Source organism: Quercus suber, unplaced genomic scaffold (assembly GCF_002906115.3).
Source record: "Quercus suber isolate HL8 unplaced genomic scaffold, Cork oak 2.0 scaffold_42, whole genome shotgun sequence".
Lineage (NCBI taxonomy): Eukaryota > Viridiplantae > Streptophyta > Magnoliopsida > Fagales > Fagaceae > Quercus > Quercus suber.
The window spans coordinates 659,369-678,174 of record NW_027069507.1 but is presented as its reverse complement, the minus strand read 5'-3'; the positions used below and the strand labels follow the sequence as shown (position 1 = coordinate 678,174).

At 34.6% G+C, this 18,806-nt stretch overlaps 1 protein-coding gene across 1 annotated transcript; it reads right to left on the bottom strand.

Annotated features, from left to right (window-relative positions):
• Positions 1–5,343: 5,343 nt before the first annotated feature.
• LOC112016358 (protein NRT1/ PTR FAMILY 4.3) lies at positions 5,344–10,256 on the bottom strand. The gene is made up of 5 exons (XM_024048910.2): positions 9,952–10,256; positions 9,376–9,593; positions 8,573–9,013; positions 7,646–7,788; positions 5,344–6,563 (listed from the first exon to the last, which is right to left on the bottom strand). Exons 1-5 carry the CDS (start codon positions 10,100–10,102, stop codon positions 5,666–5,668), a joined length of 1,851 nt encoding a protein of 616 aa, XP_023904678.2. The 5' UTR covers positions 10,103–10,256; the 3' UTR covers positions 5,344–5,665.
• Positions 10,257–18,806: the final 8,550 nt, after the last annotated feature.

The window sequence follows — 18,806 nt, the reverse complement described above, 5'->3', positions numbered from 1 at the left end:
GACAGACATAGATGGTGTGGAGTTGAATGAATCACTACTGTTTGATAAAAAGACAGACTTAGTATGAGTGTGCACTGTGAGGGATGAATAATATGAAAAGACGTATAGTGAGAGATAGTGAGGAGATGACAGCTGAGGGTTTAAGTAGGGGTTTTGTTTGTTTGTTGGGAAAATGGGAAGTGAGAAAGGATTAGCTGGCAAAGTTTGGATGATAGCGAGGGTTTTGGATTTGAATTTGACTTCTGCTAGACAACACTACCACAAACTGACGTTACCTTTATCTACATGCCTTTAATGACCAGTATGGCCTATGCCAAGTACCATTTTCTCCAAATCAAAAAACAAAAAAAAAAAGAGCACCATTTTCTCTTTAATTTATATATATATATATATAATTTTTCTTTTTCATATTTGTAAAGACTTTAATTTGACGCTTTATTTTATGAAAAATTAGTCATCTTGACAACTTAGCTGAAATATAAAAGGAATATTACTGTTTTCTTTTTCATTATTTCAGGGAATTGGAATAAAAAAGGACGAAAATGAAGTTAATGCATGTAAAGTATATTAAAAAAGAAAAAAAAAACTAGTAAATTAGTGAAGGATAATGTGGTAATTTGGAAGGATGAATCCAGAAAAAAGAAGAGCATGCATCAGCAAAGCAACATTATATTGATGAAACGCGTTAAAACCAGCTGTACGTGGGTAAGGTGGCAATATATTGCGAGTTGTGAGAGTGCGTATATGGCATGCAAATGCCAATTGACCATGTCAATATTGCCTTTATTATATCATCACACCGTGTTGACTCTTTTTTAACTCAGTATTAGTCCTTGCTCCTTACATTAATAATAAGAAAATATAGAATTGTATGGCCACTCAATCCATCCAAGGGGCCTACATGCACATATCCTACTGTTTTAAATATTTTCTGTTGCAACTTCTTCCCTTCCCTCCTTCTTAGATGTTTCTTTTGTTTAACCCAAAATTTATAGAACGTCATTCTATTTCTATTTTCTTTCCCTTTCTCTTTCACCGTACCTATTTATTATTTAGAAAGGAAAGCCACTTGAAGCATCACCATGGTGGTTCGATTTCAATTCAAATGATATTAGAATCATCATGAAAAGATGTCTGAAATTAAAATGGTTATATAAACAAGTGTGCTACATAATGATTTGACGCTTAGTGGGTCATTTAAATGGTTGTGTTGATCTATGTATGAATTGCTAAGATAGCATTATGCCCCAAGTCATGGGTGTACTAATGGACTAACAATTAACAATTAATTGTTGAATTGATTGCTCACTGAATAATGAATATGGATTGAGTCTGCTCGCCAACCAATCATTCCCATTGAGCTATCAGCTATGGGTAAACAGTCATCTAATATTGGGCCAAGCTATGGGCAAACCGTCACCAAATGGATCCTAGGCTGCTGATTGGGCTCATAGAATTTGGGACCATGCATTTGCAGTAACAACACAAAGTGCATTAAGACATAGCAGGTTTCGCTTGGTTACTGTGGATTCAACCCAAACTCCAAAGCCCCAATATATATACTATGACCTCTCTTTCTCTCTTTTCTTTTTTTTTCTTTTTTTTTGGTTGAGAATCTACCATGACCTCTTAAAGTTATGGAGCGTGGTAAAAATAATAAATCCTGAAAGTTAGCTATTTGTGAGAAATTCAACGTCCCTCAAATTTTCTACTTTTACCATTTTAAACCATAAACATTATAAACTATTAAAATCTAACTTAGTTCATATCTGTTAAAATATTCACTGATGGAGTAACCTATATGTTAGGAAAAATTTTCATTGATGCCTATTACATTATTAGGTCCACTAGGAGGATTGCTGAAACGGTCATCTTGGTCATTCTAACTAATAAACGCTATTATTTATACAAATATGATATTACCTAGTGATTTTTTTATTTTTGTATTGATTAGGAATCTAACTCACATATTTGCATAAGTGACATTATTTCATTGTTTGGGAGAACTACTTCAATAGTCCTCCTGGTAGACCTAATAATTTCTCCTATTACTCCCAAAAGGCATCGTTTGTTGTGGGTGATTGTCTTCTTCTTCACAATAGATTGAGAAATATATTCAGAGAGAGAGAGAGAGGATAATGGTGGTTGAGAGAAAAATGTACAATCTCATTCCATTGAAACATGTAACACGTTACATTAAGTTAAAATTATTATGTAAGTTTAGAATTGTATTTTTTTTTCCAAATATAAGTATTTATTATAACTTAAATTATAAAGTAGTTTTTCAAAAATATTTATCATTTTAATTGTTTTTTTAAGGCCCATATATCTAATTTATACTGCCTATTTTGTTTGTACTATTTAGCCCAAAACTAAAGAATTTGGCCCAAATAAAATAAAATTTCATACTTTTCAACCCAAAAATTATGGAAAAATAAAATTTTGAGCCCAAAAATGAAAAAGAAACCTATAAAAAGAATCAATTTTAGGCCCAAGCAGTACAAAATAGACCAAAGTGAATCAAGTGGACCGAAGTAGACCAACGCAGACCAAATGGACTGAATGGATTGAAGTGACCAAATTAGACTGAATGGACCAGATTGGACTGAATGGACCAAGTGAACCAAAATGGACTGAATAGACCTAAGTGGACCGTAATGGATCGCAATTATTGTTGCTACGCTTTAGCTTTTAGATATTATATAAATTTGTAAGACTTATATGTAGTAAAACTTGTACTAATTATAGTATCACTAAAAAATAATAAGGAATTTGTTTATTATGTTGTTTATGTGAAAGTAACCAATCATGTCACTTTGTAAATTATTTAGTTAGCTTTTTACTATAAAAAATTTAAATGAAAACATTCATAAGATGCTTTATTTAAAAGGTCTTATTGTTTGATTAATATCAATTTTAAAAATACTTTAATGACTTCATGTACTAATAGATTTGGAAAAAATAATTAAATTAACTAATTTAGTTATTTACTAATAAATCTTACAATTGAGATAGACTAAATGGACCAAATGAGACTAGAATGGACATAAATGGATTGAAATGCTATGTTGTTGTGATTCAAAATGAGTATAACAACAATAAATACTATCAGAATAATGTTGTTGTACAACATAAGGCTTCGAGCCCACTGGGCATTGGGCCTTGGCCCAAGCGCACTACTAAGACATCGTCAAGCCCAAATCCAATAGTAGGCTTATTCAGCTGATCACAAGATAGATAGGCCTATACCGACCATGTATGGGTTGATCGAGGGCTATATTTACTTGGAACAACCCATGACCTCGGCAACTTGGTATTGCCTTAGGGAATATCGCTGCCGAGCAACCTTTTGGAGGCAGGAACCAGCTCCAAAGTCGTCTCCACCATTTCCAAAGAAGCATATCCCATGTCAGAAATAATCAAATCGGACCCCACCCACACGAGTGAGACCAACGTAATCATGAACACTCCACCAACCTCAAGTTATAAATAGGGGAAGTGAGTAGAGAGAGGGGGTTGGTCATAGGGAGCAAAAGAGAGAGCTAACAAGAGATAATACTAACCACAAAGAGGAGCTTAGAGGAGAGGGAGGAGTTTCACGAGGGCAAATGAGTGCAGCTAAGTAGTCCGGTTAGGAGCTACCTGTAGTAGGAAACTCATAACCCAACATATAAATAAATTGTGAGCCCAACGCTAGGCCCAGTCCAGTGAGGAAAATTGGGCACATACAGTTGTGGATGTCTTTCTTAACCCAAACTATCAGAATAATGTTGTTTCACCTATTTTGGATGATTGTAGGCAATTGATGCTTCGATTTTGCTAAATTCAGTTTAGACATTGCTACCGCCAAGCTAATCGGTGTGTGGATATGCTTGCTAGGATGAGCATGGATCAAGTTGCTGATTTTATTTCCTTTGACTGTTCACTTGTGGACATTAGAAGTATCTTAACTAAAAAAAATAAATATTACGCTTCAACTTTTAAATATTATATAAATATATAATTCAAATTTAAATTATTATTGACATTTGTATGGAAAATTGGCAATATATATTGATTTCATTGTAATATATTATCAATAAAAGTGAATAGCAAAATGAAGCAGCTTAAGGCTTTTTATTGTTATACACCGTCATATTGGATTCGGTTACTTCTTACTTCTCTTATACACCGTCATATTGAATTCGGTTGCTTCTTACTTCTTCTTATTTTTACTTTCTCTCCTTCTAATTAATAAGATTCTCCAAAAAAAAAAAAAAAAAAAAAAAAAAAAAAAAATCCTCCTTCTCCATCTTTTTATTTTTGGTAAATTTTAACATCTAGGTTGTCTGAATGAAGCTAGAGAAGGATTATAGTCTGGAAAAAATTGAGTTGTGGTCTTTTTTGTAATCTACTTTATCCAACCCAAAAAAACAGAAGAAGGAAAAGAGAGGGAAAAAAAAGAATGAAGCTAGAGGACTTAATTGATTACGTACGAAACTAATTTTGATGGGAAGATGTAAAGCCAGAATCCAACCTTGCCTTTGATTTAAAAAAAAAAAAAAAAAACAGTATTGTACAAGTTATTGTAGATTAAGTAGTAGTAGAGTTTTCAGTTGAGTCATACTAATAATTAGAGCGAAGAATTGAGTACTTATTTATTAAGTCATGACTCGCTCGATCATTGATTTATAGTTAACAACAGATCGATCAATGGGCCAAGTTTGTTGGTGCATCTGTAGCTTCTGGGGACCATGTGATTCCTTTAGCAAACATAGGATGGAAAGTATAATGGAGAACCACACTCTCACAGCCAGTGGTGGTGGGAGGACAGTTATGCAGATTAAGCAATAGCAAGGGATGGCCTAGCTTCAATATAAAACATGTAGGGGACATGTTTCCTTGTGAAAGTGATAATTATAATAATAATAATTAATAATAATATCAGCGAGTGAGAAGAAGACAACTATATATGCCTAGAAATGAGTTTCTACTATTTACTCTTAATATATTAATTAATTTTGTATTTTGTTTTGGTCACATAGAAAGTTTAGATGCAATAATATCTTCCAAAATGATCATATTCATAAAATCAAGTCATAAGAGATCACATCTGCTTTTAAAAGACTCTTCTTTTAACTAACTAAAGCAGAAAGCACAACCCCACTCACCACTTACATCTTCCTCCTTTACCAAAAAGAAAAGAAAAAATGAGAAGAAGTCCTACTTTCACATGATCAACGCATGCATTCACTGAGAAAGAAAAGGGAGGAGAGAACTATAGTCTATATATAGTGCGTCAGCGTAGCATCTTCTTGCTGGTTCATGGTATTAGACCTAACTTCCTTATAGATATATAGTTGATATCATCTCAAGGACTGGGGACCCGGAGGACCCTTCAAATTAAATGTCCACCTTACATATATATATATATATAGTCAACTATTATTAACAAATTGAAAATGAAAAAAGAAAAAAGAAAGAAAGGTGACCCATAATACTACTTAATATTATCAACCTAGCTACATAGCTAGCTAACAGGTGCACTAATTAAGTGGGTCTAAGTATATCGGTAATATTCCATATATCTAGCTACATATTTAGGGTTTTCTTTTTCTTTTCTTTATAAATACATACAAAATACTAATTAGAGATAGGTCTAGCCTCTAGGTTAAGAAAAGAAGAATCATGGTACAATGTTGTCAACTCCAATTTGCTTTGAGGGGTCGAAGCTATGATTTTGTGGGTAGTGATCTTGTCGATATGACTGATATTGTGGTGGAGTAGTGGATGATAGAGATGGATTATAAGAGTACCATTTAGAGCAGAAAAGGTAATTAAAGAAGTTGATGAGGCTGAGGGCAGCTAACAACCAATAAAAATGATCAAGCCTATCCTTGTTGAGGTCATTTTCACTAAGCCATCCACCACTTGAAGAACTTGTGGTAATTTTGTTCACTAGGGAAACAAGGAGTGAGCTTAAATAGAAGCCAAATGAGTATGAACAGTAAGTCATGGCAGTTAGAAATGATTGCATTCCTTCCGAGGACTGCTTGTAGAAAAACTCTATTAGCCCCACGGCAGTGAACATCTCTGACAGCCCAAATATGAGAAATTGTGGAGCAATCCAAAAGATCGACAGAGTTTCATTCAGATGTAAAGCTACATTTCTTCTCTTTTTCTCAACCATTGCAGCTGAAACCATAGAGAAAGTAGCAATAAACAGCCCTATGCCAACCCTTTGTAGAGATGAGATTCCTGAGTCCCTTCCTGTGAATCTTCGTGCAATTGGTACAAAGACAGTTTCATACAGAGGGACAACAAAGATTAGCAAAATGTAAGGGATGGATTGAAGAGAAGCTGGAGGGATGTGGAAGCTGCTTGAGATCCGGGTGTTCATCGTGCTCCCTTGCTGGACTGAAAACGTTTGGAGCTGTGCCAAAATGGTGTTAAAGATGATGGTGCACGCAAATATGGGAATAACTGAGATGATTATCTTCACTTGCTCCACTTGGGCAACTGTGCAAAGTCTCCATGAACTTTCACTTCCATCTTGAATTCTAATGCAGGCCTTGTCAAGGAATCTGCAATATCATGATTATCTTAGAGAATATATATTTACATTTTAACAAGAACAAGACTAAAATTAGGTATGTCAATGTTTTACCCAACCCACGAACACAACACGAATCCAACACGAACCCAACACGGTTTTTTGCAGGTTAGAGTTAGACTTTAGCGGATTTAGGTTATAAACGAAACAACCTGAACGCAACACAATAAAAAACGTGTCATAAACGAGTCAACCTGCGTGACCCGCAATAAACACATTTGACATGCCAATTTATTCATGTCATATCGAAATGACACATTTAACACAACCCGTTTAACTCATATAACAAATAATATTAATTTTATTTTAGATTTATTAAATAACTTTTATATCTAACTTATATTTTAAACTTTAAAAGAAAAGTGAGTAATTACAAAAACTTACAAATGATATAATTGGAAATTGAAATGGGTTGGAAACTTGAAATGTATACACTACTTTTGGGATGTAAAAAAAAAAAAATTCTAGATGAATGTTATATTTAATATTAAGCAAATTGAAATGGGTTGGGTTCAGATTGAACTATTTAGTCGAATACTCCTATCTTGACACAACACGAACCCGACATGAACCTAACGCGCTAACCCAAATTGACACCCCTAACTAAAATCTAAATTATACCCTTAAATTTGGATTAATTGTCATTTTCATTTCTAAAGTTAATTTTTTGTCAATGTAATCCTTAAAAGTATATTATTCTTGTTAAATTGGTCATTCCATCCATTGTTGTCTATACAATTGTCAATATTCACGTATGTAATATGAAATGGATTGCTGGACTTTTAAGGGAAATTTTATAGACGCCAATGGACAAAGAATTTAAAAGAAATGTTCAAGTTTAAGGACCGAAATAACAAAAAATAAAACTTGAAGGACTGAGAATTTACCCAAACTTGGTGCAATTTGGATTTTGGCATAAAAACATACATTATATAACAAAAGCAAGAATTCCCTGTTTAAATTTGAAACAATCCCTGTTTCATGCAGGGCAAGACCTCTTCACAGAAATCTAGTATATGGTAAATGGTAATCATCAAATATGTTCTGTCTTACCTGAGCTTTTCGGTGTGGAGGAGACTATTGATGTTAGGTGACGTAGCAAAAATATGGTTCGGTACATTGTTTTGGCTTCCATGAAGCATCCCAGTATTTGAAGGGCAGATTTGCTTTCTCTTTGTAAATGCAGCAACAAAAACCTGACAAGGAGAATACATAACAAATCAAGCGCTTACTTTTAATAAACAACTAGGGGTCACTTCCAAATCCCTATCTAAAGTAGACCGTATTATTTATATGAAAAAGGATAGGACAATACAAAAATTTACTATAGTACTTAACTTAAGCAAGAATTATCAAACATAACTACATGTAATTGTATTTTGCAAAGCCAAAAAACTTCCATTATTGTTCTTTTAATCAACAAAGGTAAACCAAAGCTATTCTCTGTGTGGCCATATTAATTATATATACCATCTGACCCTAAAATGAACATATTTTGTAAACTGAACCAACAGAGAGTACCTGAGTTACAACCTACAATTCGTCATAAAACATTTTTAAGAAAAAGGACAAAAAGGAAATCTCATCATATGACATATCAGCATCGACAACTTTATTCCTTTTTGCCTTTTGATTTATCATTTTCGAATTAATTAATCAAAATTAGTTAGCCGACAATCGATTACAAAAATATAATGCTTCATGAACATGGATTTCGAGGAATAGCTTAAAAGAAGAATGGTTTCTAACTATCCAAAAGTTGAAGCAAAAGAATCCGCATAAAGGCCTTTATATTTAAGCTAAAAAAGTGACGGGTACTACAAATTTTACTATATATTTAGAGTTATTTATTTATTATGTTGTTTAAATAATGTCAATTATATTTATTGTCTAATCAATTTCTAACTTGTAATAGTAAAATTGATAGTAATTTTAGCATTTTTAAAGAAAATAATAGTAGTTAGAATCATTAGAGATTACTTGAGCAATTGGGGTGAAGATACTTCCGCGGGGTGGCGTGTTCCTGTAGAAAAGAGTACCCGAAACCAAGCTGATCATTCCTATTGCCATGGCAGCTGCAGAGACTCCAAATCCAACATCCATTCCAGAATGTGTTTGGACCCAAACCAACACAGTAAGAGCAATAAGCTCCCCCATGCAGAAGGCAAAGTAGGCAGCATTGAAGTAAGTAGAGAGTGTCTTGGATTGCTTGGAGTCATTTGTTCTGAATTGGTCAGCCCCATGAGAGATTATATTGGGTTTTAAACTACCACTCCCTAAAGCCACCAAGTAGAGTGCAACAAAGAATATCAATGACTTGTAGCCCTTTGCCTCCTCACACTGGCCTCCCTCCAATATCATGTTGCATTTTGGTGGCCTTAGTTGTGGAACATGGGCTTGAACAGCAAGTAGTATAAAACCCTGTCACATAATTAACTCAAATTAATATTTATTATTATATATAATTTGTTAAAATGAATACAATATATAATTAAATAAGATCTACTGGCTGGCATTTTGTACTATGGAATATTCTTTTTTTTCCCTTTTGATGCAGCAAACCAAAGGGCTTTAGAACAAAAACCATCATTGATATATTCATCTTTATGTTTTTTACAGGAGTGAAATGAAAAGAATCTCAAACTTTATATGTATTTCGGTATCATAATTCATAATTAGATAAGGTTGCAGAGATATTAAATAGAGATATACTGAGATCTCTAGAGAGACAAGAATCTGTTGGGCAGTATAAGAAAAAGAGACATGTCAGAGAAAGGGCTTACAGAGAGCTCCACAAAGCCAAAGATCAACATGGTCCAGAAACTCCCAAGATAAGAATCGGAGAGGAACCCACCAAGGAGTGAGAGGAGGAAGACTGTCCCTACAAAGTTTGTTACTATGTTTGCAGACTTTGACAGAGGAAAGTGCATGTCATTGATTACGTAAGTTATCAGATTGTTCCCAACTGCAGCAATTGCCATCATCTCGAATGCTTGGAGACCTGCAGTGTGACCCACAGAAATCAAGCATATGTATGTTACTTATTTTTTATATAGAGAACATCAAAATGAAATGAAGGATATCCCACATAACATTTATATCAATAAAATCTAAATTCTGATATTTATTTCTTTCTAACTATTGTACTACCACACTTGAAGAATGATAAAAGTGTTAAAATGGTACTTCTAACTTTAAGCAAACATAGAGATAGATTTTGTAGGCATACAACTACAAGGCCAAGCAATATATATGAGAGAGAGAGAGAGAGAGAGAGTATGCATGGTGCACATGGAAAAATAGTATTAAAACAACACAAAAAAGAAGAAGAAAGAAAGATAGGAGATCGAGGAGAAGACCTAGGACAAAAACAGCAGCCGTCATTCCACCATGCTTGTTAGGCTTGCAGGGTCTGCCTCTCCAATCAACAGAGGTCTCCTCCACCAACACAGACTCATTAGGCATGTCAATGGCATCTCCTTTTTTTGTCTTCTCCACTCTTTCCACCATTCTTTCTACTTAATTAATTTGTCCTTTATCTAAATACAAATTTTCTTTCCTTGTCTATACTATTTGACACAAAGATACTTTAATATTAGTATTGTTGAAACTTGGAACTTGAGGGACTACTTCTTTTGTGATTTTGGGACAAGTGAAGAAAGTGGCATGGGTTGGCCTTGTATTTATAATGATTTTCCATCCAACGCTATTCCTCGTGGCCGATCTTTTCAACTCCTCGTCAAGTTGACTAATTAGGCAGTAGTGGAGGTGGCAGCCTGGCCCCCATTACCATTACCATTACCATTAGGCTCAAAACTAAGCATTAAGCAATGCAAAAAATGCTTAAATGCAAGTCAGCCTCCTTTCGCCCACAAATCACAATCACCACTTCGGTTTTGGTATTATATATACATACATCTATCTATATTTTGATAGTATTTAATTGATAATTACATTTGAGTTTGACACGTATATATATATAGCGATAGTAGCAACTAGCTTGAAAGAAATCTTTTGTTTACATATAAACTCCTCCCAACCAAACCCATATCCAGTATCCACCATCAGATATATGGTAATTCCTTCAGGCCCGGGTACCATAGACCGTACTTAATTTTGTCGCAGAGCACTATATCCACCGATCAATCATGATCGTTCTAGTTGGCCTGACGTATTGTTTCTCAAACTTGGCCCACAAGTCATGGAGTGGAGCATTAAAACCACTTCTTTGTGCTCTTCCAGGACTCTTAATTACTTCGCATCAAGAGGATTTTTTTTTTTTTTTATTTAATATTTTGCTTTAACACTGTGCTATCCTTGCTTAAATCANCAATAACTTGTGTTAATCCCAGACAGGTGATCATGATTTTTAATAAACAGTAACCACAACAAGTTAGACCAACGTACACCCATGGGATATTCTTCATCTGATTTTACATTTTGAGTATTACAAGTTTACAACTTTAATACCTTACTTTATGTCTTAAAAAAAACTTCCTATGGAGAGAAGGCTCAGCATCAAGATTAGTTCTAATGGATTTCGTTGATAATAATGATCTCTAGATCGATAACATAAAGCTAGCTATGACCTATGAACTGAGAATTGAAGATCCTACATAGCTCAAATGAATAATAGAATATGCCTTAATTAATTTGGGCCTACATACCCACCAGCTGGCTCTTAAGTCTTAACCCTATTATTTTTACACTAAAGACAGGTGCAATCAATCATATTCATCATATCGATGATCCATTTTTGAATTCATATATGGCATCGTTGGTTTTAGGTAAAGCAAGGCATGTAAACCCCTCCATGGTATAATTCATTCCATGATTATTCAATTCTTGGTTAATCTTATCCAGCAAACTTGTCAAAAAATGCTATCATGCTCGACGTAGGAACCCCTTAATTAAGTCTACGATTTAAGTTTAACCTTTACTTGCACAAGAAGCTCTTTCTTTCGAAATAATAATAATAGTGTCATATAGAAAATAATATTCAATACAAATTTATAAGTATTATCTTGCTATAATTACTTATGCATCTAAGTTAACTTGTGAAATTTTTGGAAAAATACTACAAAATTCCTTGAGGTTATAATAATTCAGTAATACTACAGTCATAAAGTATTTTACAACATTTTTACAAAATATTGATGTAACCAACTTCTTATTGGTTTTCATCTAGACTCGCTCATCATTAATATCACTTTTTCATTTACCAATAATCACTCACCATATCAGCAGTTTGTAAAAAAATTTCACTCACCACATCGATAGTTTGTAAAAATTTTTATAAAATAGTTTGTATCTCTAGAATTATTCATAATAATTAGTACAACCTATATTCTTTGGACTTCATAGTTTCAAAGTTCCTAATTTACTTCATTTTCTCACGCGTTAGTCAACTGTTAATATAATATAAATTGGTAATCAATGATTCTTAGAAAATTTCCAAATTGCTTTTGGTAGATTAGAAAAAAAAAAAAAAAGTTCTGCCATAGTGCCATTCATAAAGGCTTGCATCACCAAAAGCCGAACAATATATGCATTCTAAATGAAGTCAAGTTTTAATTGACTAGGAGTTTAAGAAAAAAAAAATAGTGGTTCACCGGTCAATTACTTAGCACCATATCCTAGATCATTCAATTCTTGACCTCAAGAAGATTTTGTAGGCACGGATTGGATGTTGATTTAAGCAAGGATAGCACAGTGTTTATTTCCGAAAGCTCTAGGGTAACATGTGTTGCTGAAGGAGCACACACAAGCTAGCCATTGGTTGCAACTGTAAGTGTATCTCTTTATTTGTTTTGCCAAAGGCTGTTAATTTTAATCGTACATGCAATGTCTTAAATTAAAATGAGTACATGCACCTGTATTCCAAAACTTCTCAGATAGATTCCGACGCAATTTGCTAGGCAGGTTCCTTAAAGTATGTAGTACGTGACACAATCCAATTTACAGGATTAATAATAAGGTCTTGTTGTTCCAAAAAGTATATAAATTGTTGCTCTTTTTGAAAGGGTTTAATTGGATCAAAGATTGGAAATTATGATTGGTAATAGTTTTATGCTGTTAAGAGCATTCACATCAGCTCTTGCATTCTCATGTATAATAGAAAAAGAGAAGAATTTTACACATTTAAACCACAAAACTTCCCACATCAGTCCGTTTAAAAATGTGTAAAGTCTTCCAAATTTTTCCACGAGCTACAGTACCCGTGTAAATTTACACGGACACCATAGCATGTGTATTTAATTTTTTATTAGTTTTTTCTCTCTCTCCATGCCTCAGTTGCTCTCACTCTCACCTCACTCTCCACTGTCGCCAATCACACTTCTTCCTCAGCAGCCGTGACTTGAGTCCATGACTGACTGAATGATGCCGCCGTTCTTCAATATAATATTCTGACGAGCCAAAATGATGCCGCCGTTTCGACATCCTTCAATCTGATCTTCAATTAGATCGCTCAAAATGATGCCGCCGTTCTTTAATCTGATCTTCAATTAGATCACTCAAAAACTCAAAGACCAAAGCGCTCAAAAACTCAGAAACCAGATCGCCCAAACTTGAGAGCTGTTGAGGAAGAAGAAGAGTTTGATAATCCATGAGACCCATCTACACGTTCTCTACCTGGGTTTCTTTTGCTTTCTTTCTTTTGCTTTTTTTTTCTATCTGGGTAGCTCCGCAAGCTGTTTGTGTGTGTGTGTTTTTTATTTATTTATTTATTTATTTTGGTGGCTGTTTATGTGTTTGATAGGAATTAATATTTGGGTGGCTGTTTATGTGTTTGATAGGAATGAATTAGCTGAAGATTTGTGGGTTGATGATAGTGGTTGGGTGGGTTGATGATGGTGGTTGGGTGAGTTCATGGTGGGTGTGGATTGAATATTTTATTTGAATAAATGTATATAATAGACAAATTAATGTGGATGTTTTGTAAAAGTGGTTGTGTAAAATAAAAAAAGTAGATTTTGTCTTGTAAAATAGACAAAAAATTTGCACGAACTGACGTGAATGCTCTAAGGGAATTGACAATCAAATCATTAACTGGCCTGCCGCCTCAGAGAGAGAGAGAGAGAGAGAGAGAGAGGTGGTTCATAGTGTTAAGGACGTCATAGTATGCATTCAAACAGTATCCAAGAAAGAGAGCCAATTGAATTTAAGTTTTTACTTTTAAATTTTTTATTGATAGTGGTGATTCCATCTTTGACGCATGGCAGATGTTAGAGTGCGCGTTAATAAATCCACCTAATTCATTTCAAGCATATGTTAAACGGGAAAAAGAAAAGTTTATGCATTTGAAAATGATGGCAACCATTAAGACTTAAAAAAAATTAAATTAATTAATTAAGTAGCCACAAATTTGCTTTACTTTAGATTTATGTGTTTTTGAAGGCAACTTTAGATTTGATTTATTTGTTGTTTAATCATATAATTTGGTTAAATTGCTTTTTCCATGCTGCATCTCAATTAAAAGCCTCAATTTTTTCCCCCTAATGATTTGATAGTTGAGGATGAGAAAATTTAAACTCTGGATATCTTTATTGAAAATATCAAAAAATACTAACTAGTTAAGTTAAAAGACGTTTGGCGAAAAAGCGACAACTTAAAAACACTCAATTTTATGGTTGCATAGTCTTCCTTAACTTCCGGATGCCATCCTTGAGCAACTACTAAATCACTAGTCTAAAACTCATGAAAGTGAAATGATTTCTTAATCCCACATTGCTAAAGGTAAGTAGAATGTTAGGTAGGGTTTGGATACACGTTTGCGTCCACGTTTGGCTTTTCAACGCGTTTTTTTTTTTTTTTTTTTTTTTAAGTCGCAATTTTTGACCAATTCTCCCATGAACAGTGTTTTTTTTTTTTTTTTTTTTTTTTAAGTCGCAATTTTTGACCAATTCTCCCATGAACAGTGCACTATTCACGGGTCTTACAAATTTCACTTTTTAACAACTTTTTTCATTAAAAATGGGTCACACGGCATTATTCACACATTTAAAAATTATTTTGATACAGTATTTTTAGTTTTCAGTTTCAGTAAAATAAGTTCTATTAACGGACCTTTAGTGTTAGGAATGGAATCATGATTTATCTTTAGTGGGTCAAAGCAAAGAAATAAAAAAGAATAGTACTAAGTACTAACAATAAGAAAAGAAGAATAAGTTGTATGGATTAGCTTAATGTAAGCTCATCGATCAAATTTTATAATGTTATTAATATGATAATCCCATATTAATGAACGCAATCCAAAATTACATTTTAAGAAATAAAATCAATTTCATTGATCTCAAATTTTTAAATTTTGTACGAGGATTTTAAATAATTAGTATATTAACATTTGAAGTTGATAGTACTTCATCACTAGCGTTGGATTCTAAATCATTTGATTTTTTTTCTTTTTCTTTTGAGAAAAGTTGATTGTTTTAATTGACTTTCTCATAATCTACAAGTCAAATAAACATGCTATTTATTATCTCATTATATCTATGGTAATATTCCAACTAAAAAAATCAATTCATGTTGGCAAGTAAAAAAGATTTAAAAACAAAAAAACAAAAAATTAATCATATTGTCACAAAGGGTGGATTAAGCTGAATACAAATGGTTCCTCACAAAGGAATCTAGGCCAAGAGGCAAGAAGGTGGAGGGCCAGTAGGTATGAGTGTTTTGCCCAAACTTTGAGTGGTTTCCTTTCTCACTAATGCAATTATAATAATGTTCATCTTAGCTTGAGTTATTTTATATATAGAGGATTGTAAGTGGCTCTTGAGGAAGATTGCTCACATGAGAATCAAACATGCGGGAAGCGAATACTTGCGTTGATGCCTTGGATGTTTTTGGGGAGAACACAAGTTGAATATTGTTGCTTTTGAATTGATGATTTGATGGGCGTTGGTCTCGTCTTATACATTCTATTATTTGTACGTAATTTAGACTCTGTTTTGTTTCGTTTAATGCATAACCTCCTTTTATTCAAAACAAAAGGTTTCCAATCTAGAAACTGCTTAAATTTGGTTTGCTTGCACTTTGCAGAATGAGTCTTAGAATATTTAAGCTCAAAGGGGGAGACTTTACATTCTAAACATATATATTCATTGGTGATCGTCACATTCAAATCATGATCCGACCCATTGAAAGGTCTATCATTTTAAGCCTTTTTGGATAGAGCAAATGTAGTGGGCGATCCATGGAAGCGTCATGAACAGTTGCTTTGATTCACTTAAGATGTTTGAATATATTTTATAATCCAATTAAGTTACTGACTAAAAGAATGCCACGATATATGGTAGGGAATTGGAATGATTTTTTTATGAATGGAAAGAACAATTATCAATTATGGTTTGGTTCTATGTTGCCCGACACATCCATGACAATTCATATATGATAGTGGCAAACATTGAATTTAGAGTTCCCGTAAACATTGGCTTTGGCGGCCCTTAGAATCGCCAATATGTGAAGGCCACTTTTTGTTTTTACAACACGCATGGCCTGCAACCCTTTCTACGTAGTATCTACTACTATCTACTATGAATTGAACTACCTAGCTAGCTAGCTACTACTTCGTACCTAGATTAAGCGCTTACCAAGTTACCATAAGCTTTCTATTTTGTGAAAACAATAAGATTCTCTGAGCCTCTTAGAGCATTCCCATTTAGGATTTCAAAAAAGTTCAATTTTATACCCTCAAAACTTATTTTATTTATTTTACTATCTTATTTTACAACTCATCCAACATTCCAGTTTCGATTTTTATATACAACTCATTAAAATAATATAAACTACACAAATATAAAAAAATTATATTTTGCTCCCATCTCTCTATTCTACCTAACAAATCTTCTCACTGCTACCCGCCAACATTAACTACAACCCATACATCTGAACCACCATTACAACCCCAACACCACCGATTCAAACCCAACCCCTAGCACTAGTACTACAATCAACCTTGAACCACTGAACTTGAAACCAACCCACCACCACCCAGCACCACCAAAATGATTCAACCCACAACCACCATGACCCGCACCTCAACAGCACCATGATCCACTGTGGCCCACACCTCGACCACAACTATGAACCACACCGTGACCCACACCTCGACTACAATCATGAACCACATCGTGACCCATCGTGACCCACACCATGAACCATCAAACTTGAAACCAACCCACACCACATACCCAACAACCATCGTGAACACAAACCTTGACCTCAACCCATTGCCACCACCACCACCATTGAAGAGCAAGATTGTGAGCAAAACCCACCACCAAAAAAAAAAAAAAAAAACTATGGCAAGTAAACACAGACCCACTGCGAGCAAAACCCAACACACCCACGGCGAACACACCCACAAGGACAAACCCAAACCCACGGCAAGCACACCCTGATTTCGTTCAACCACCCAAACACAACCCAAACTCCAACCCAATCTCCACCTAAATGTTGACCCAAACACCACTCCAAAGGCCAACCCAAACTCCACCCAAATCTGACCCAAACTTCGACCCAAACGCCGACCAAACTTTTATTACAGTGAACAAACTAGAATTTACAAGGGAAAAAAAAAATCAAAGAAAGAAGGAATCTGGAGATGCAAAGAGTGAGAGGGGCTGAGGGAAAAGAGGGAAGGGAGAAGTGAGAAAGAGAGTGCAGAGAATAGAGAAGAGAGAGAGAAAAAGTGAAAGTGAAAATGAAAGAGAGAATAAGAATAAAATATATATAAATATATATATATATACACACATTTGATGAACAATGAGTTTGTATATACACAACCTCACTGTTCATGGATGTTAAGAACTTTTGCATATACACACTCGGTTGGAGCATGTTTTTAAGGGGTTGGTGGCTAAAATAGCAACTGGGGGGGGGGGGGGGGTTTACATCCCCCATTGCTAGTGCTCTTATGGTCTAGGCTGACGCTTTCACTAGGTAGTAGGCACCAAACCACTTAGGTAATTATCCATGGATACTAGGTGGAAGGTCTAATATTAGTTTTTTTTTTTTTTTTGGTAGACAGGATAATATATTAAAAACTAGGTGTATTAACCACAATATTACAACCAATGATCTGGGTCAAGCCCAGTTTGTCAAAATGTAAGAAGGAGGCAATTATAGAGGGAGGGGACTAAAAAATAACAAAATCATCCTCCATGTTTGCTCCAAATTTTTCATGAGCGTTGGCACGACAATTTTCTTCTCTATAGCAATGTTTTAGTCAGACATGGGGAATGTTCTTCATTAAGTTCCTGCAATCATCAATAAAAGAAGAGAGTTCTCAATTAGTGCTAGTGGAGTGAGATAACACAGGAAATAGCTATAGAGACATCAACGGGAAATTGGGTATCTAGATTTGCCAGGGCTATTGGCTTCACGTCTAGCGTTTCTGCTGAACTCTGGGCTGTGAGAGATGGGTTGGCTTGTTGCTGTAGCCTTTCCATAGCTGCGGTGGAAATTGATATTGATGTCTCTATAGCTATTTCCTTGTTATCTCACTCTACCAGCTAAGGGTTTCATACTCCATAGCCCAGCTTTCACCTCTTCTCTTGTGATCTGACCGTTAAGAGTTTCTCCTTTTTCCTTCGACAGAATGCTGGCCCAGCTTGTGACATTCCAGATGGAGATTGGGGCACTTGTTTTGCTAGTTTCAAACAAGGACATGTAGCCCTCCCTGATAATGGATGCAATACTCTCCTTATTGTGAATCAGGGGGGGGGGGGGGGCGATACACGAGTCCATGCCACAACCTTTGAGCAAGCAGCCACTGTGGGTTTGAAATAAGGCTTCCATGCACGAATAGTAAGATAGTGTTCCCCTACAAACTAGTTTCCCCCCCCCCCCTAACAACTTTCTTATAATCCTCAGTTAACCTAAACTTAATCAGATAGAAGTCATTCTCAAAAAAAAAATTAGAGTACTCTGTATTTTCAAGCTGGCAATTGAAAACCAAGAAACCGTTGTTCGGGAAATCAAGTCCAGGGATACGAGAATCATGGTACAATCATTATATATATATATATATATTCTTTCTTTTACATTGCATTGGACTCGTTTCTCTTTATTTTCTTCAAATTTCTCTTATGGGTCAGCTCAATGTACTCTGTTTTACTTGAATTGGGTACAAGTAGTTTTTTCATTTTTTACTTGTATTGCTATGGTTTTTGATATTTGGATTTAATTGAAATATTGGGTTCTCTTGGTT